The 21,345-nt window shown below is 38.9% G+C and overlaps 1 protein-coding gene and 1 pseudogene across 15 annotated transcripts in view; both read right to left on the bottom strand.

Moving 5' to 3' along the window:
• The window catches only part of LOC147370652 (uncharacterized), a 32,239-nt gene extending 11,200 nt beyond the window's left edge, over positions 1 to 21,039 (bottom strand). For 2 of the 14 annotated variants that reach the window (XR_015165400.1, XM_086405693.1), the window contains exons 1-6: positions 20,759 to 20,950; positions 16,853 to 16,967; positions 15,534 to 15,605; positions 7,574 to 7,662; positions 4,152 to 4,418; positions 2,748 to 2,907 (exon numbers count right to left, since the gene is read on the bottom strand). Coding sequence is in view for 5 of the 14 variants with exons in the window: in XM_086405693.1 (XP_086261819.1) it covers positions 2,748 to 2,907; positions 4,152 to 4,418; positions 7,574 to 7,662; positions 15,534 to 15,605; positions 16,853 to 16,855 (591 nt within the window). In the remaining 9 variants the exon portion in view is untranslated. Of the gene's footprint in view, positions 1 to 2,644; positions 2,908 to 4,151; positions 4,419 to 6,565; positions 6,652 to 7,573; positions 7,663 to 15,533; positions 15,606 to 16,852; positions 16,970 to 18,799; positions 18,821 to 20,758 lie in introns of those variants that run through there. The other 12 variants (XR_015165402.1, XR_015165401.1, XM_086405694.1 and 9 more) reach the window with 11 other exon arrangements.
• Positions 11,258 to 12,806, bottom strand: LOC147370653 (destrin pseudogene; annotated as a pseudogene). The gene has a single exon (XR_015165409.1). The product of XR_015165409.1 is annotated as a destrin pseudogene (transcript).
• Positions 21,040 to 21,345: the final 306 nt, after the last annotated feature.

The raw sequence follows: 21,345 nt of genomic DNA, 5'->3' as shown, positions 1-21,345 counted from the left end.
CAGATATAATATTTAAAAAGAAAACCACATCCTTCATATCATTGTATTTCTGATGCTTTTTTTCATAGGGCCTTTTGAGTACCTGGCACTTACTATGGCCATAAGTCTTGCAGTCCATCAAGTTCCCACAGCACAGGTTCAGTACAAAGTACATGGCATGTGTCTATTAAATTGATATTCATCAATACTAAAACATCCACAAAATTTCCTATGACATTTTCAAATCAGATTATTGAATAGTCCACTCTGAATTCGAGGAGTGTATCACAGAATGATTTATCCCAGCAAACACACAGAAAACCTCGTGAGCTTGATCTAAGTATTGACAGAGATATCTATTTAAAACATTTGAAACAAATAGATTCAGGTGTCTTCCTTTGCTTCCAGAATGACTCAGCAACAGATGTCATAAGTAGCCAGTAACCAGTGCTTGTGACCATGCTAAGAGCAATAAATGGCTCAAGGTAAGACTCTCCTGCCACTAGTTTCTCTAATGAAAAAATGAAGACTTTCCTGCCAGCTAAATAGCTGAATAGGGCTCTCAGCCCAAAAGAACCTAATCAACGCTTTCACTTCAGACTTCCCAAGAGATCAACTAGGCAATCATGCCAGTACCTAGCACATCAAAACTTATAGGCAGATTAGGAATGCATGGCCTAAACAGCTTCAGAAAGCCATTTGTCTTGAATTATATTAAAAAAAACAACAAAATTTAGAGCAGCTGCTGTTGGATCATCAACACCCTGAAACTAACAGGACGTCTCGTGAGATTTATCCAAGAAATAATTTTAAAATAATATGGGAATGAGAATACACGCCTGAGCCTGCTGTAAGAACTGTTAAACACTTATAAATCACTTTCCAAAAACAATGAAAATCTCTGCTTTCCGCTTAACACAGGCTTGTGTAACAAAATGCACTTCAACTGCCAACAAACAGAATCACACACAACCCCTGCAGCAGCAGCACAGCATGTTTCTGTGAATAAGCATTTTAGGTTCAGATCATAAACCTAGCAATGAACCAAGCAACCACTTTCATTAACAACACAGCATTATAAGCACACTTTAAAAAAGTTAATTTGAAGAGCATATATCTGTCAATAGCACATGATTATCTGTTTTTATTATAATTAGTAACAACAAAATGGTAGTTAACTACCATTTACTGAGTGCTGTTCAGCTGGGCACTGATCTATAAGTTCAATGTGCATTATCTAAATTAATCCCTGAAAAAGCTTTATGGTCTATGATAGGTGACAGAATATCCCACCCCCAAATATGCCACTTTGACATGAGAATTATTTAGAACTAAAGACTTTAAAAACAACATGTAAGAAGGGCATTCTAAGCTCCCCTTTTCTTCCTGAATATAGAATATCAAAAACTCCCATGTAGGGACTTCCCTGGTGGTCTAGTGGTTCAGAATCCGCCTGTCGATGCAGGGCACAAGGGTTTTATCCATGCCTAGAAGATCCCACATACTTTGGGGCAACTAAGCTGGTGTATCACAACTACTGTGCCCGAGCTCTCCAGAGCACGTGCTCCGCAACAAGAGAAGCCACTGCAATGAGAAGCCTGCGTGCTGCAACTACAGAGCAGTCACCCACCGCACAGCCTAAAATTAATTAAAAAAAAAAAACAAAACTCCTATCTGAAAGATGCCCTCCCTAAACCAAGAGAAAAGAACATTCTTCCATGGGGAGTCAAAGCCAAGAGAATTCTGTACAAACAGACCTTGCTAAAATAATTCCTATCTTCTTATCCTTTTCAATCTTCCTTCAGTCTTCCCATATATTTTAGTTACATTCCCACAATTGCCTCTCTTTCTTCAACCTGGTATAAAAGTATTTAGGTTTTGTCACTTCTTTGGGTCTTCCTGTCATTATAAGGGCTCCTGTGTTATGTAAACCTTATAGAAATGTATATGCTTTTCTCTTGTTAATCTGTTCTATGTCAGTTTAATTTTCAGACCTAGCTGAAAAACTCCAAGAGGATAGAGGGGGAATTTTGCCTCCCGTACTTCTGTAATGGATTGTTATCTAATTAAATCTACTGACCTAACAGCACAGAGCATTAAGACCTAACATTTTATAGACATTTAATTTTCCTTAGTACTCATTCTCAATGTAAATATTTTGGGGCTTTGAAATTTATTTAGGCTGTGGTCCACAGGGTTGCAAAGAGTTGGACACGACTGAGGACTGAACTGAACCCAAGACCTCTCCACTTAGGGACTTCTGGTTTCAAGGATCTCTAAATCCAATCAGCCCTTGACTAAATATAGAAATGAAGTAAGTTTTATCTTTACATACAAGCTGCTTTCTTAGCCTAAATTTTATCCCTTTCGCATAAAATCTTTTGAAAGGATAAAATTTCTTTAAAGAATCAGAAAGAGCCCCGTGAATCCGTAAGTGTTTTAGCATAATTTCTCTATTTTTTAATGCAACCCTGACTCCTGAGCTACATGGTTTGCAACTCCTTCATTTAACCAGTCAGTCACTCATGTAAGTCATTTGATAATCTTGTATGTCCTCTACATTGACAAACTATATAATAGGCTATAAACTGGCTCTACAATGCTAAGGAAAACTGCTTTTGCTAAGCATGTCAATTACCAAAATACATAATACTCAAGGACAATATTATAGTATACTATGTTAATTATTTTAATGCAATGATACATATAATTTTTTAATCTTAATTTAAAAAAATGATGAGAGACTAATAAATTGGGACAGTATTTACCCCTATGAAGTCGCCTTCTCCAAACGCACTTAAAATTTCAGAGTTGGTATTTTTGTTCATGCTTATATTACTTGACATGACCTTTAAATGTCCAGCACGAACCAAGTAGTATTTCAAGGGTACGTGTCCTTGTCTCAGAATCATACTTTCAGCTTCAAATCTGGGGAGAAAGAATATTAAAAACATCTCTTCTGTGAGTTAGAAGTCATTTTTGGCTAACAAAATCCTGTCATCTTCTTCTGTAAAGAATTTTACTTTTTATTTTCTTAATAAAACTATCATCCTCTTCTCATTAAGACCTTGAAGGCAGGGACCCTAGTCAACTTGTCTATAGCTATAGCATCCAAGCCTAGAATGGTGCTTGGGTCAGAAAGTCGACACTCAATGAACATATGTTAAATGGATTTATAAACAGGCAAAAGGGGGTATCACACAACCACAGAACAGAAGGTCTCCCTACAAAATAATTTGTTAGATGAGCCCTGCTATTTCACAAAATACAGGTGTTTTTTGAAATCACTACTGCTGAATTCATGACATAAAGCCAGATTTTTGGCTTTCTGGGAGACATAAATTTGATGTTGACTTGCATTCCTTCTATCAAGACTTTTTAAAAGTACTGTATTCAAGAGAAGTTTTGTAAATCTGTTTCTTTCCCCTATTTGTAAATTTTTAGCCAGAAAGAGCAGTCCACCCTTAGTTTCTAGAACCTGCCCTAGTAATAATGCATGGTAAGTGCTAATAAACATAAAAATGACATGGGGCAGTTGATTAAAAAATTCAAGATTCCTTGATACCCTTGGAATTCTGATTTGGTAAGTCTGGGGTAGAGCCAGCCAGGAATCTATTCTTAAAAGACTGTCCAGATTATCTGATGAGGACCACACTTTGAGAAATACCATAATTGAAGCTAAGAATAAATGTCATTTATTTTGTTTTTTTCTGATATGAGTAATTGTTGTGAAGACCAGAACATGTTCTATGAAATATTAAGAAGTTCTATGAACTATTGGGATAGTTTCTGATTTTCAGTTAGCAGTTATACTATCCAGAATTCTTTCTTCCTAGAAGATCAGTTATAATTTCTTTATTCCATATCAGGCAGGTCTAATTATCAGAGAATGTGAATGGGAAAGAAGACAGCGGTATTAGATATCAAAGACACAACCATCTCTATGTTATCAGTGAGAAGGCCTGAATTCTAGCACTTGATGAGCTAGATACATTAAAAAACCTTGAAAAAAATCACTTAAGCTCCAATTCCTCACTTACAAAATAGGAATATACCAACATTCCTCATAGTAATGTTTTAGGGGAAAAGCATGGAATATATAACAGTGACTTAAATTATTCAAAAGGAAGATATTTTGTAAATAAAGAAAGTATTGAGGATTTTGGCCCTACTTCAATAAATTTGACATCGCAGAAGCAGGATAACTTCCAACAAAAAACCATACAAGTTGATAAGTAAGCCTGTCGCAGTTCCATGGATGCTGACGTGGGACTCTTGAGTCAGAGACAAAGGACTTTACCAGTTGCAGCAGGAGAAACAAGAGTATCAGTATTGTTGCACCAGTCCTCAGATCTCTCAAGGCAACGTGGAGGGCCCAGTGGAGCCTGCACACACAGTATGGTGAGTCCCAGAGGATTCTATGCATAGGAAATCCGCTGCTGTAGAATAGGAAATAAGCAAGTTGGTTTGTCTGAAAGGTGACCAGGTGCTGTGAACTGCAATACATTACTTTCTCAGGATTACCAAGTGCATAAACATTCCAAGAAATGGCCCAGGTTTAAAAAAAAAAAAAAAAAAAGTCAAAGACTTGGGTGGAGAAGGCAATGGCAACCCACTCCAGTAAAATCCAATGGATGGAGGAACTTTGTAGGCTGAGTCCACAGGGTCGCTAGGAGTCAGACACAACTGAGCAACTTCACTTTCACTTTTCACTTTCATGCATTGGAGAAGGAAATGGCAACCCACTCCAGTGTTCTTGCCTGGAGAGTCCCTGGGACAGGAGAGCCTGGTGGGCTGCCGTCTATGGGGTCGCACAGAGTTGGACATGACTGAAGCAACTTAGCAGCAGCAGCAGCAAAGTCTTGGGATGTATACAGCAAGATGTATAGGAACATAAGAGGCTCAAGCAGGCTGTATCTCAACATATAGCACATAATAATACAAATGAATGGAATTTTAAAATAAAGTTAGATGGCTACTTAAAGAATTATGATTCTAGTTCTAAAAGGGAAAAAGGCAAGGAGAAATTTTACAATGTTATTTTCACTGCCTTTGAGAAGAGGATCATAAGATTACAATGTGAAGACTCCGGACTTTGTATTGTTTATGTTAACAGCAATTTTTAAAAACCATGACTAAAGCTCTTTAGACTTTAAAAAAATATCAAAAAGTCCTGAACTAACTGCCACATCACAGAAATATCCTCAAGATAATGATTAGTTTCCATGAACTAACTGTAGGAGAACAGTCCATAGGACCACCAAGAAATTACGAGAATGAGGCCAACAGTAAGGATGTGATGGAAAAGGATGGAGAAGGTGGGAGAACCTGAGAACTTACAAATTTAGCATTTTAATGGAAAAGGTCTGGAATTCAAGACTCAATCAGAGTTGAGGCCTCACAGAAACAGGAGGATTCCACATTCTGTTTTCTTCCCTTTATATTGTAAAAGTGTGGATGAGAGCCAGTCATTCCCAGCCAGGTTTTGAAGTACATCATTTGGCTTCCAGACGCCCATTATACTAATTGGATCACCAGTTTCCTCTCTATCTTGTTGACACAAGGATTCTAGAGCTACCTATTTCTTTCACAGCATTAAAATTTAAGCCTGCCACACATACAATAAACCATAAAATATTCACATAGGCCTGTACTCTGCTTTGGTATTATATCGTAACTCCAGAATGATTCTTCGATAGCCTGAATGAGTGACGAGAAGGCATGCCAATACTAAACAGGTTTCCCATGCTTAAACATTTAATTTTATACTTCTGAGGCATTTGACACATTTGTGAATTACAGTTTGATTCCAAGCATCATCTTTCTCAATAATTTTTTCTTGTTTAGAATATAGCTACAACTACTCCCAGTGGAGAAACAGAAATCAGAGTACTTCTATTAGGAGTAGAAAGACTTAATACCTTCACATTCAAAAACTACATAAAATGTCCTCATTAACATGCATATGGCTATACATGTATACTGTATATTGAACTCTAAGAGAGCCTATTAATATTATTAATTATTTATAGATAACACTGATTCATTTGGTTTTATTCTCCATTTAAAAGAAAGGGAAACTTGAATACACATTAATATCAATCTTCACTGAATGACCTGGTACTTTTTAAAAGTAATTCACCATTAAAATTTCTAAATATCCATGATTTTTTAAATGAGGCTTCATGTTAATGTTACACTATTTTTAACACTTTCCAAGACTCACATACACAATGTATCTTATATTAAGCAGGGTTCTGGGTTGCAGACAAAAGAATCTACTCTGGTTTAAAGAAAGAAAGGATTTAGTATGGGTACTAGATAGCTTATAGCAGCCGTAACCAACCTTTTTGACACTGGGGACTGATTTCATGCAGGACAATTTTTCGACGGAGTAGATGCTCTGGTGGGGGGCAGGGCTGGTTTGGGGATGATTCAAATGTGTTACATTTACTGTGCACTTTTTTGTAATCTAATACCAACACTGATCTGACAGGAGGTACTGGTCTGTGGCCCAGAGGTTGGGGATCTCTGGATTACAGAATCTTTACAAAGGTTAGTGAAATAGCCTGTAGGCAAAACTTACAAGAATAACTTTGGTGAAAATGCCGGGCAGATCCCAGAACCATTTTATCTCTACCATAGTCAGGAAACTGGGGCCAGCCACCACACCTGAACAAAGAATCACATGATTTTTGCCAGTTTCTGCATCAGCAAAATGGATGTCCCATGTCTAATCCTTCCCCCACATACGTTAATTGCAAAAAAAAAAAAAAAGTGAAAGTGTTAGTCGCTCAGTTGTGTTGACTCTTTGTGACCCCCATGGAGCCACCATGTGACCCCCACGTGACCACCAGGCTCCTCTGTCTGTGGACTTCTCCAGGCAAGAATACTGGAGTTGGTACCCATTTTCTTCTCCAGGGGATATTCCCAATTCAGGGATCGAACCCAGGTCTCCTACATTGCAGGTGGATTCTTTACCATCTGAGCCACCAGGGAAGCCCATTAATTGCAAACCAAATGTCATAAAGCTATATTTTTTAGAATCTAAATCATTTATTGATACTCTAAAAGAAAGTGAGGAGGGACTGGAAAAGTTAAGTTTTGGGGTTTTTTTGTTTTGGTTAATATTCTACATTGAAATGGTGAGGTTAACATTATGGGGAAATATTAAAATGTAGAGTTTGTTTCAAAAGATTTTGGGCAACTCCAGATTGCAAATGTCAACTTCAACCTTTATCACAAAATTCAGGGTGCCTTACCTAATACATTTTGCATGTTCTTCCTCTTTCTTGACAAATAAGGAGACTGTTACAATAGTCCAGTCATTTTTAAATTGCTTTGGTATTTGCTTATAAGTTTTGATCTTCATCCTGTTTTCAATTCTAATTTCCTTCAGGTTGGTTGGAAAATTCATCATTACATGACAGAGTTTAAAGCACAAACCCCAAATTATTACATATTTCTTTTAGTCACTCTTCAATTCGTAATATGTCTTTTGTCTTTAAAGTTTTGTTATACTCTATTCACCATCTGTCCCTGCCTTTCTTAGGGGATTGCCAAGACCCAAATGGAATATTTTTGTGTCACTTACTCTTGGTAGATTGCGGTCTGGCAAAGTTGGAGCTGTACTTCATTTGGCAAACTGTGAAATGACCTATTCCTCTTTAGACACAGTTGAAGCTTTAAAAAAAAGAAGAAAGAAAATAAATAAATAAATAGCCTAGAAAGGGAATGAAGGAAAAAGATTATGATCCTCTGCAATTAGCTCAGATCCCTTCAATGTTTCTGATAACCAAAACAAGAATAGACTTTATGTGTTCTCTAAAGTCTAATCATTTTTTAGACGGTAGATAGTGATCATTAAAATCTTCCATATCTAGATTCATGAGAATTTGCTATGATGCTAACAGAGCAAAACTTCTATGGAAGGGAAGGAGACACTGATACAGTGAGGAGATGGTCTTCCCCTGTACTCACTAAGTGCCATGATGTTAGGGCCTCAAACTCTGTAGAAAAGTTGGTAAGGAATATTTCAGAACCTAGCTAGGCCAGCAAAAGTTAAGAAAAAGCAAGCACCAGAAAAATAAAATCTGATAGTGTCCAGGAATCTTTTACTGGAAGACATCCGAGGTGAAAAGTTCAAGCATGCCTTTTTTTTCCCTTTTTCAAAGTATTAGGTTTTAATATGCATGAATATTGCATCTGCTTGCTATCACTGAGAAAGAACTGTGAAGTGACTACTAAACCTTTAAAATGTTTGCATTTCTAAAAGGTCTAAAAACAAAGACATGTTCATAACCCTCATATTATATACCTCATATCATACCTCATATCATATATAAAAATTAACTCAAAGAGTGGATCAATGATGTAAATATAAGACTCAAAAATATTAAACCAGAAAATATAAAGGTAAACCTTCATGACCTTGGATTTGGTAATAAATTCTTAGATATAACACACAAACAGCAACAGAAAAAAATTAATTGGACTCTATTGAAACTTAAGACTTTTTGCGTCAAAGGACATTATCAAAGAAAGTGGAAAGACAACCTGTAAAATGGAAGAAAATATTTGCAAACCATATATTTGACAGAGGTTTAATATCCAGAATACATAAAGAACTCACAATTTGGTAACAAAATGCAAATTGGCCAATTAAAAGTATGTAGTGGACTTGAATAGACATTTCTCCAAAGAAAGTATACAAACAGTCATAAAAAGGTACATGAAAAGATGCTTAATATCCTTTGCCACTTGGGAAATGCAAACCAAATACAGAATGAAATACCTTCACTCCCACTAACATGGCAGTAATAATAATTGTGGTGGTGATTTAGTCGCTAAGTCAAATCCGACTCTTTGCGACCCCATGACAGTAAATTGCCAGGCTCCTCTGTCCATGGGATTTTCCAGGCAAGAGTACTGCAGTGGGTTGCCATTTCCTTCTCCAGGGGACCTTCCCCACCCAGGGATCAAACCTGGGTCTTCTGCATTGCACGTGGATTCTTTACCGACTGAGCCATACCGGGATAATAGTAGTAGTAGAAAAATAATAACTATTGATGAGGATATGAAGAAACAAACACTTGGGCATTGCTGGTGGGAATGCAAATGGTGCAGCTGCTATGGAAAACAGTATGGCAATTACTCACAAAAGCTACAGAATTATCATACAAGCAAGCAATCCCACTCTTAGGCAACCCCTTCCTTGACTCCTAATTCCTGGCAAACACTAATTGTTTTCTTTATAATTTTGCTGTCCATGATATATAAATAGAATCACACAATGCAGTACTTTTGTGCCTGGCTTAGCAAAATTCACTTAAGATCATCCCTGTCTGGTAGGCTTCCCAGGTGGCACTAGTGGTAAAGAATCTGCCTGCCAATGTGGGAGACTCAAGAGATGCTGGTTCAATCCCTGGAAGAGGAAACGGCGACCCACTCTAGTATTTTTGCCTGGGAAATCCCATGGACAAGAGGTGCCTGGCAGGCTATAGTCCGTGGAGTCCCAAAGAGCTGGACACAACTGAACAATCGACTACATACGCACACCTGTCTTGTATGAATCAACAGTTTGCCCCTTTTTATTATTCAGGTGTATTTCATTGTATGGGTATATCAGTTTGTTTATCCATTCACCTGTTGAAGAATATTTATAAGGATGATCCTTGAATTTCTCTTTCCATTACTAAATAATTAAAATTCCATTTAATTCCTAGATGAGTATAGTGATAGATAGTGAAGTTGCTCAGTCATGTCCCACTCTTTGCGACCCCACAGACTGTAGCCTATCAGGCTCCTCTGTCCACGGGATTTTCCAGGCAATAGTCCTGGAGTGGATTGCTATTTCCTTCTCCAGGGGATCTTCCCAACCCAGGGATTGAACCCTGGTCTCCCGCATTGTAGACAGACGCTTTACCGTCTGAGCCACCAGGGAAGTCAGATGAATATAGTTTTGTGTTAATATTTGTTTGAAATTTGCTGTTTACGATGTACAACTTACTATTTATAAAATCACTTAACTAAAAAACCTCATTTTCTGACCTGCTATGTAAGTTTTCTGCAAAGTCGACTTGATTAAAAATTTTGAAATTATAGGGTGTGTAAAGCCTAAGTATCAACTTCTATGTATCATGACCATATCTTCTAAACTTCTAATGTCATTTTAACCATTTTTAAGTGTACAGTTGGTGGCAACCATCACCACTGTTTCCAAATCTTTTCCATCCTCCCACATACAAACTCTGTAACTACTCTGTAACTACTAAGTAATAACTCTTCACTATCCCCTCACTACAGTCCCTGGAAAGCCCTGTTCTACTCTCTCTGGGTTTTTTTTGTTTTTTGAAGTTAAAAATGCTTCCTTTATTACATAAAGTCAGTACTGCTACTTCTAAATTCCACTGCTTGTGCATCTCTAGGTTGTTCAGTGTTATGCCTATGATGTGAAGGACAGTTACTTCCAGGTGTCCTCAGCGTGGCTTCCCGTGAGAGTCGTCAATCATAACTGCTCCCGGAATTACAGTTGCAAGCTACTCTAGGAGAGTAAGAAGTTCTCCCAGGCCCTAGAGTAAACGTAATGTTCTTCCATACTTTATAGTACCAGAAGCAACAAAGTTCTGAAGGAGACACAATTAATTAAAGACAGCATGGAGTCACAGTCTGTCAATATACCACCCTCACTGTTTTCCTTAACAAAGTGGGTTGCACTGGGGCTCGGATCTGCTTTATGATTCACTATTACAAGACGGTGCACATTCTCCTGATTTCTAGGGTGCAAGGTCACTCTCAGAGCAGCCTCCTGACCAGACCTGGGAGTGAGCGGCCCCAGGTGTGGGAGCAGCTCTGCAAGGTCAGTGCTGGTTTTAAGCCTACACCATTTCAAGGCAGTCTCCAGCACACGTCCAGTGAATTACTAGGTTAGCATTTTAGTGCTGTAATATGTTGTGAGGAGAATTATTTTCCATTATGCAGTTTAGCTCAATGAAATAAATAAATTTGGGCCAAAATTACAACCAGATTATGACCAATTCTCTAAGCAAAAAAGAAACAAAGTAACTGCTGAGGTTAACAAAGATGTGATTGTCTTCTTGCGGCCTTCTACTGGTTTGTGAACTGCACTATTAAAAATCATGAGCTTTAACAAAAATCTTTATAACAAGCCAACGCATCCCCAATTTAATTTCACACCAATAAAATTTTAGAGTTTAGATTTATTTAGGGCCATTTGCACATGTTCACAGAATAGTTCACCCCTACAAATGACAAGACAGCTCCCCTTCAGCGAGTCCCTATATTCTTTCTGCTTTACTTATATATAGCAAGAGGATAACATTAAACATGGAAGCTTTTGATTTGTGGCACCAGATGATGGTCTACACAGGACATCCTTCAAAAGCTACAATTAGGGATCCACCTAGCTTTTTAGCAATACAAGCTCGATTGAGGTCTTCTGGCCTATTTGCTTGACATTTGTTTTATGCCTTGGAACTTCTTTCTGATGGCATCCTTAGAGCTCCCATAGATCATTTTACTCTTCAGAGGAGATAGTTCTGGTACCCACAGAACTATCAACTCCTCTTTTCTGGATTCCTTTGTTTCAAAGCCTGTATCATACAGAGCATATCAACAATCTTTTTCAGGAAGCATCCCCACAAAATGCTTGAAAGGATCGCTCTTGGTGACACCAACATCTCCCACCAAGATCTCCTTGCCTTCCTCCACGATGATGCACTTTTTGTCTACACTGAGACAGAAGTTGACAGCCTTCTTTCTTTTCTTGATTTCTTCTGGTGGCAAGCACTTGTGAACTTTCCTGTCATAAAAAATGCAGCATACTTCATCGGCAACATGCACTCCTGAGGTTATGTTCGCCATGGCAGTCGCAAAGTGCGGAGAGGGAACCGGCTGGCTCCAGTCTACAGAGCGTCCTTCTCACAGCAGCCAGGCGAGCCTCCCGGAGGGCGGGAGAGCACCTTGGGCCCTCTCTCTGGTTTTGGTTTGCTTGTTTTGGTGTGTGGTTTCTTTTGTTTTTTTTTTTTTGGCCAGTGCCATGCAGCATGTGGGATCTTGGGTTCCCTGACCAGGGATCAAATGCTTGCATTGGAAGCTCTGAGTCTTAACCACTGGACAGCCAGGGAAGTCCCTCTACTCTCTGCTTCTATGAGTTTTACTATGTTAGATACCTCATATTAGTAGCATCAAGTATTATTTGTTGTTCTGTGACTGTTTATTTCACTTAGCATAATGTCCTCAAGGTTCGTCCATACTCTTATGTGTATAAGAACTGTCATTCCTTTTGAAGGCTAAATAACATTCCATTGTAAAGATATACTACTTCTTTATCCATTCATATGTTGATGGACATTTAGATATTTCCACATCTTGGCTATTTTAAATAAGTAATTCTTCAGTGAACATAGAGTTGCTAGTATCTTTTCAAGATTCTGATTTCAATTCTTCTGGAAAAATACCAGACGTGGGACTGTTGGATCATACAGTAGTTCTATTTTTAATTTTTTGAGAAACCTCCATACTGTTTTCCATAGTGATTACACCATTTTTCGTTCTCAAAAACAATTATTTACAAGGATTCCAATTTTCCCATGTCTTTGTCAATACTTGCTGTCTTTTGATTTTTTGGTAACAGCCATCCTAACAGGTATGAGGTGATATTGTGGTTTAGCTTGCATTTTCCTGACAATTAGTGACCTTAAGCATCTTTTCATATAGCTGTTGGCCACTTGTACATCTTCTTTGGAAAAATATATATCTAGTTCTTTTGTCCATCTTTTAATCTGGTTATTTGCTTTTTTGCTATGAATTGCGACAGCTTCTTACACATTTTGGATAATAAGCTCTTATCACATAAATGGTTTGCAAAAATTATCTCTCATTCTACTGGTTACTTTTTTATTTTGTTCATTCTTTCCTTTGATGGTTCAAAACTGGGAAAGGAGTATGTCAAATCTGTATATTGTCATCTTGTTTATTTAACATATGCAGAGTACATCATGCAAAATGCCAGGCCGTATGACTCATAAGATGGAATCAAGATTGCCGGGAGAAATATCAATAACCTCAGATATACAGATGACACCACCCTAATGGCAGAAAGCAAAGAGGAACTAAAGAGTCTCTTGATGAAGGTGAAAGAGGAGAATGAAAAAGCTGAGGATCATGGTATCCGGTCCCATCACTTCATGGCAAATAGATGGGAAAAAAGTAGAAACAACGACAGACATTATTTTCTCGGGCTCCAGAATCACTGTGGACAGTGACTGCAGCCATGATATTAAAAGACGCTTACTCCTTGGAAGGAAAGCTATGACAAATCTAGAGTGTGTATTAAAAAGCAGAGATATCACTTTGCCAACAAACGTCCATCTAGTCAAAGCTGTGGTTTTTCCAGTAGTCATGTACAGATATGAGAGCTGGACTATGAAGAAGGCTGAGTGCTGAAGAATTGATGCTTTTGAATTACAGTGCTGAAGAATACTCTTTAGAGTCCTTTGGATAGCAAGGAGATCAAACCAGTCAATTCTAAAAGAAATCAGTCCTGCATATTCATTGAAAGGACTGATGCTGAAGCTCCAATACTTTGGCCACCTGAGGCAAAGAGCTGACTCACTGGAGAAGACCCTGATATCGGGAAAGATTGAAAGCAGGTGGAGAAGGGAGTGACAGAGGATGAGATGTTTGGATGGCATCACAGACTCATTGGACATAAGTCTGAGCAAACTCTGGGAGATGGTGAAGGACAGAGAACCCTGGCATGCTGCAGTCCGTGGGGATGCTAAGAGTTGCAACTGAACAACGAGGAGGAGACATGAAAACTAAAAGCGCCACTGTCTCCTGACTTGAATCCAGGAACAGAAAAAGGACAGTGGAAATACTGGGGAAATCTAAATAGTCTATAGTTTAGTTTACAATATTTGTTAAACTAATCTTAATTCTTAGTTTTGTTCACTGTTCCATGGCTATATGAGATGTTAACATATGGGGAGACTGCATAGAGAGTATTATTGGAACCATGTGTACCATCTCTACAATTCTTCTGTAAGCCTAAAATTATCAACATAAAAAGTTAAAAAAAAATTTAGCTCCAGCAAAACACAGGGGGTATACTCAGCAATGCTGCTGCTGCTGTTGCTAAGTCGCTTCAGTTGTGTCTGACTCTGTGCGACCCCATAGACGGCAGCCCATCAGGCTCCCCCATCCCTGGGATTCTCCAGGCAAGAACACTGGAGTGGGTTGCCATTTCCTTCTCCAATGCATGAAAGTGAAAAGTGAAAGTGAAGTCGCTTAGTCGTGTCCGACTCTTCACGACCCCATGGACTACAGCCCACCAGGCTCCTCCGTCCATGGGATTTTCCAAGCAAGAGCACTGGAGTGGGGTGCCATTGCCTTCTCCAATACTCAGCAATAACGTAATTCAAATAAATGGGTCTAAATCTCAGGTAACTGAAACCCAAAATAAAAACAAGTCATCAGCATCCAGTTATTACTTTTCACCCACACAGTATGAATGTCCAAGTTTTCCAAACTAAAATCTCACATGAGTCATGAAGAATGAGTAAATATCTACTTTTACACCTTCAGGAACACAATTCTGTATTTAAATTTAGATTCTATGAGAAAGATAAATTTAACTTAAATCATGTTTATTTATACTACTTCTTCCAAGTTGTAAATTCACTCTTAAGGACTGTCTGTAACAAGAATTTCAGCTTGTAGTTATAGGAACTTACATGGCTATGACACGGAGTAGTGTTGAATCCTCCCAGACTAAAATGGTATAGGTGGATTCAAGGCAATGGCATAAGCACAGAAAGCACTGTCAGAAATGTCTGATGCCAAAGATAATGAGTATTTGTAATACAGCACTTTATTTTTTAGGATACTCTGAACTGCTTTATATCTTAAAATGCCTAAAAATTAATACTTCTCTTTACTTTATAGCAGGTTTATAAAATGTTAGAGGTTTATAAAATGTTTATAAAATGTTTTAGAGGCTTAAAAACAACAAATGTAAATCCAATTTACTTATACCTCAAAAAGTATATTAAATTCTTAAGAGAAGTAGAGAAGGTCCACCTAAATTCTTATGGACAGAAATTCATGAGTATATAATGGATTGCTTTGAAGTTTGTTCAAATATTAGTAAATTAACATTACAGAAAGCATTTTAATATGTTTAAATAAATTTATTTATATTCAAAATCAAGTATCTCAAACACAGACCTCAAACATAACACATAATAGTAACTCAATGATTAATATTTCTTTAATATATGAAATAAATTAAAGATTATTTCACAAGACCAAAATAAAATATGAATATTACAGCCAACTTTACTTAATCCCATTTTGTTTTCTAAAACTCCAAAATTAACATAAGGATTAGGAAAGTAGAAAAATAAGAAAAACAATTTGGCCTGGTTCTTTTATAGTGTTAACTTATATTTGCTTAAAATGATAGAAGAAAAGTGTTATTAAAAACACTGGCATAATCATATATCAGAAAAAACCTTTTTTTATCTCTTTACCTCTCTGAGATTTTCTGGGCTTCTCTGCTTAGATCGAATGGACAATGTTTTCAGCTTTTCCAAATCTTTGCTCTGTAAAACAAAGTGTACTTACATTGATCTGTCACCATGAACATAATTTCTTCTAAAAATTTGGAAAGGATTTATAGCCTGGGTAACAGAGTGTTACATTTATGTAATACTGACTTCTAACTCTGCACAGACATTTTACTGAAATAAAGAACAGATTTACTTAAAACTACTGAAGCACTAAGTGTGGGATTCACTGGTCATGTTATATTGATAGACAAATTTGATTATAACTAAGACAACAGGACCATTAAAGCAAATTGAGAGTTGTTTGTATGATGAAGTGGTATTTCTTGTTATGAGTATGAGGGACCCCATGAGTGTAGCTTACTCTCATGTCAACTCAGTTGAATAGTGGTCACATGTACCAGACTCTGAAACTACACACAAGTAGTTGTTTCCTTTTTATCTACAGAATTCAGTTTCAAAATAGTGTTATTGACTGAAGGCGATCTTCTAAGATGATCCCCTGGAGAAGGGAATGGCAACCCACTCCAGTATGCTTATCTGGAGAATCCCATGGACAGAGGAGGTGGGCTACAGTCCATGGGGCTGCAGAGTCAGACACAAGTGAAGTGACTGAGCACACACACCTACTATAATGTCCAATAAATAGCTGTTGTTGAAAAGGAAGTTGTTTCCTTTTTAAAAAAATACAAACAATAATAAGATCAACATTACTCCACACACAAATCTGTACACTTATCCAATTATTCCTGTGGCATAAATTTCAAAAATTGGAATGGCAGAGACAAAGGTATGCACATTTTGAATTGTAAAGCATATTGCCAAACTGTCCTCCAAAATCCCTGTAGAAATTTACATTACCACCATCAATGGATAAAAGTGTCCATTTCTTTTGTATCTTTGAGACATTGCTTATTATCACCCTTAAAAATATTTTTTTAACCAGAATGATGTCATTATCATTCATCACTTTTACAATTAGAAAAAAAAAATTGAGATATTACAGGTTTTGCTATTCTTAAAACTTGTTGTTTAGTCACTAAGTCATGTCTGACTCTTTGTGACCCTGGACTGTAACACACCAGGCCCCTCTGTCCATGGGATTTCCCAGGCAAGAATACTGGAGTGAGTTGCCATTTCCTTCTCCAAGGAAGCTTCCTGACCCAGGGATTGAACCCACATCTCTTACACTGGCAGATGGATTCTTTACCAATAAGCCACCAGGGCAGCCCATTCTTAAAACTAGATAGCTATTAATTAGCATGAAGTTAAGAAATACTAACCATGTTTAGAATAATTGCTCATGCTGAATAACTCATGCTCAGTTCATTGGCTGAATGGTTTTTTATGTTCAAGTAAAATAGTGCCCATTCTTCTGCTCAACTCTTTTCAAGGTACCTGAAGGAGAGACAAAATAAGTTAATTGTTGTTGAGTTGCTAAGTTGTGTCTGAGTCTTTGCGACCTCCTGGCCTGTAGCCTGCCAGGTTCCTTTATCCGTGGGTATAAGTAAATAGAAAAGGGTATATAATAAGTACTTACTTGATGGAGAATAATGTAGAGATGAACTGACTGGAGTAGAACATACTTTAGTGCAAGTTAAGATGAGAGGAAAATTCTAAGGTGTGGATTCAAAAGACAGGATGAAATTGGGAACTTACTATGGAGGTGGTACATGTTGCTCTGACAAATGAAGTTGAAAGGTGCTGTCTTGCTATTCTAGAATTGCATTTCCAAAAGCTTATACCCCACACTCAGCGTGTCCAAAAGAAAGCGCATATTCTATGCCTCTTTTCCAAAGAATATTCAGCTAATTGTGGATCCAGGCCATGATGCTATAGCTAGACTTGCACTGTTCAGTAAGTACATACAGTTTATACAAATGGAGATGAGCTATAAGTACTCACTGGATTTCAAAGATTTAGTATAAAACAATGTAAAATATGTCACTGTCATTTTTATATAGATTACCTACTGAAATGAGATTTTGGAGACACTGAGTTGAAAATATATTACTACAAAATAATTTCACTTGTTTGTTTCCCTCTCTCCTTTTTTAAAATGAGGTCACTGGCAATTTAAAATTAAATGTGTGACTCATATCTGTGGCTTGCATCGTATTTCTATTGGACAGCAATGATCTAGATCATTGAGATCTAGATTGCTAAGATCAAGGGCTAGATTATGAAGCTAACCATCAGTTGCTGTGCTCTAAGAATCTTCCAGCAAGGAGCAAAGAAATGAGAGGCGGAAGGAGTTAGCGGTGAACTGGGTTTGGCTTGAACTTAAAGGAATCAAAAAAGGGGATTTCCAGGCATGGAAGAAAGGCTCATAAAGCAAAGATAGAAAACTAGGTTTTAAATGCCAGATTATCTAGAACTACTGCTCTCACTGTGTTATCTCTGCTGCTTTTGCCAGAGCTTTCAGCAGTGCCTCAGAACATTCTAAACATGTCTGAGCTGGACCACGAGGTAGCACACTTGAGCCAAAGGGTTAAAATGGGAAAGTATGTCCTCTGTATCCAGCAGCAGCCAGTAAGAGAACCAAGAGGGCATGAACGTGAAGGGCAGAAATCAGTTGCCCTACCCCCCAGGAGATTCCGTTTCCAGTACCAGACTGGGAGGTCTGAGTTTGGGTGGAAATGTTTATTTGTATGTTTTTATTTAGGCTGTGCGTTTCGAGGATGGCATCACTCCCTCACAGGGCCTCCTTTAATTGTAACAAAACCCAGGGCTATCCCAAAGTTTACCTGAAACTCATCAAAATTTGCCACACACACAGAATCTTTGCCTTGATGCCAAAGTTGTCATCAGTGTCCAGCTTTGTACCCATCTTCTTTATTACATGCAGATGGCAGACTGGCTGGCCCTGGTTACGTCAACTGCCCTCATGGTCTTACCCAGTGGAAATCCCTGCATGCCTGTGCTCAGGCATGCCCAACTACTGAGCAATTGAAGCTCATGACCTCTGAGGTTTTCTTCAGCCTTATGTTACTAAAACAAAAGCAGTGGTTGCCTGGAACCAGAAAGAGCTGAAGAAACTTTGAAGAGTGATGTACATTTTCATTATTTTGATTGTGGTGAGGGTTTGTGGGCATATGCATAAAGCAACTTATCAAAATATACACTTTTACCATGTCAATTATACCCCTATAAAGCTGTTAAAAACAGTATTAACATATTTCCTTCTCATAATCAGGTTCATCAATCAAGAAATCAATGAATACTCATCTATCACCTACTCTGGCCACCTCCATCCCTGGTAGGAATAGTGTTTTCCTGGCCAAACAGCATCTAAAAGAAGCCATATTGTTATTTCCTTTATGCATATAAAATAACATTTTAGCAGCATAACTTCCTTTATATATCTCTTTATATATTAGCCAAAAGAGAAAGTCATCTGATAGAGACATGCTTAAAACTGATGGACTGTATTTCTATAGAATTCCCGCTAGGAAATTAAGAATAAAACTCTTAAAACTTCACAACCCAGTACAGGCATACTTCATTTTATTGTACATCACAGATACTGTTGGTTTGCTTTTTTTTTTTTTTTCCAAACAAATTGAAGGCTGTAGCAACCCTGCACTGAGTAAGTCTATCAGCAAAAAGATTATGACTTGCTGAAGGCTCAGATAATGGTCAGCAATTTTTAGCATTAAAGTACTTTTTAATTAAGGCATGTACATTATTTTGGACATACTGCTTCTGCACACTTAACAGACTACAGTATAGTGTAAACATAACTTCTTATGAACAGGAAAACAAAAAAAATTCATGTGAATCAGTTTATTGTGATATTTGATTTATTGCAGTGGTCTGCAACCAAACCCAAGGTATGCCTACTGCAGAGCAGAGCAGTTGTCTCAGGTTGAGACACAGAAGCACACCCTGAGACAAAGACTCTTGTATGCAATGATGGGAGGTTCTCAGGTGAAAATTATAAGGAAATGGGGCAACCAGGACAGCAAAAGGCAGGAAGCAAAGATGTGGGCCCAGCTGTAGCCCACCCCAGCCTGATCCCATCGGCAGCTGTAGACCATGAATGCACTGCAAAGCGGTTCCCCCTGGAGCAGGCAGGTGCCCTCCTAGCAATCCTTAGCTACAGAGTAGCACCAAAAGTCTTGGGGTGTAACCACTGGGGCACTTCCTGGCAAGGCAGCCTCCATCAGTGAAGGCAATTCTTGAAAGGCGGTGCAACTGTGAGCTGTTAGGAGCCTATACTCGTAGCAGCTGGAGAACTGGGGCGTTTACCCACTTGAAAAACTCTTGTTTTCATTTCCTCATCTGTAAAATGGGACTATAACAACAGCAGCTACTTCATATACTCATCAAAACTAAATAATAATACATTAAAGCTCTCAAAAGAGCACTCGGTATTAAATAGTATATGCAATTCATTTAGAATCGCACATAGCATATGCTCAATAAATATCACACTGTTTTTGCTGCTGTTGTCTCTTCAGAGGTGGCCACACCAGGCCTCTCAATGCCCAGGTGCAAGCCAGTGCCCTACACAGCTGCACACCCAGGAGTGAGATTTTTGCCCAAGCATTACTTAAGGGCAATCTAAAGATTTCACTTCTAGGTGATGCCTAAACACATCCATTTTATCTGACATTTTCTCCAAGTTCAAAATCAAGCAAGAATAACTTTCCTCTTTCTCTTCAAAGAAGGGGAAAGGTGCAACCTCAACATCAGCTGATTTTTATTTCTCTGGGAGGTCCTCAATAGATGGTTTTCACCTAGTGTCAGCAAAACCAAACAAACACAAACCCTCCTCTCTCACCTACACTATGTGGGCCCAACTATGAAACCAGTCTTCCTCAAGCAGCAGAGAGTTCCCACAACCACACACCATACTTGGAGCATCATTTAAATCCCAGGGACCAATTCTTGCGTTCTCCAGAGGCAAACATAGAAATATTAGACTCTAGCTTTGTTTCTCCTAATTTTGGAAACCAAACTAACATCTTTTTCCTATCTGACTAAAGAAACTGGGATGGGTCAGCGGCGACTAGACAGGGTTCCCAGGAGAGAGAAGGGATTGCCAGCGAACTCGAGAAGGGGACTGGCCTCGCTGAGACGGCTGGCTCGCCTCCGGTCCGGCGCCTTTTCGGAACCAGCACACCAGGGGAAAACCCCGTGGGAGAGGCGGCCCTGGCCGCTGCAGGCACCTGGGCGGCTGTTACCTTTTCATGCACCGGTCAGTCCGTAGACATGCTCCAGGATGTTGGCCGCCCGCGGGAGCCTTCCCCTGGCCCCAGCCGGGCGCGGCCGGGACGAATCCGAGGGGCTCGGAATCCCGGCCATGGCCACGGAAGCCTTCAGACTCACCTTCCCCGCAACCGGCGCGCTCAGCTCCCTCTAAACAGGCCGCGGGGGCGGGCTCGCCTTTGGCCCCGCCTCTCGGTCGGGTTTCCTCCTCTTGTTTTTGTTCAGTCGCCAGGTCGCTTCCAACACTTGGCGACCCCGTGCACTGTAGCCCGCCAGGCTCCTCTGTCCATGGAGATTGTCCAGGCAAGAATACTGGAGTGGGCTGCCATGCTCTCCTCAGGGATCCATCCCAGGTCTCCTGCCTTGCAGGTGGAGTCTTTACTGTCTGAACCACCAGGGAAGGCTTTACCCTTCCATAGGTGAATGTATTCATTCATCTGGAAGCTCTCCAAATGCTGCTATTGGAGTTATGGAAGCTTCCTCAAGTGGGCACATTTTCATCCCCTCTCTCCTCTCTGGAGAAGTAGGGAGCCGGCTTGAAAATTTCAAGCTTCTAAGTATG

The sequence above is a fragment of the Bos grunniens genome, chromosome 6 (genome assembly GCF_055505025.1).
Source record: "Bos grunniens cultivar Pamir isolate PY7600 chromosome 6, Bosgru_T2T1.0, whole genome shotgun sequence".
In the NCBI taxonomy this organism is placed as follows: domain Eukaryota; kingdom Metazoa; phylum Chordata; class Mammalia; order Artiodactyla; family Bovidae; genus Bos; species Bos grunniens.
Note: the sequence above shows the minus strand (reverse complement) of the source record. Positions and strands in the feature narration are given on the sequence as shown.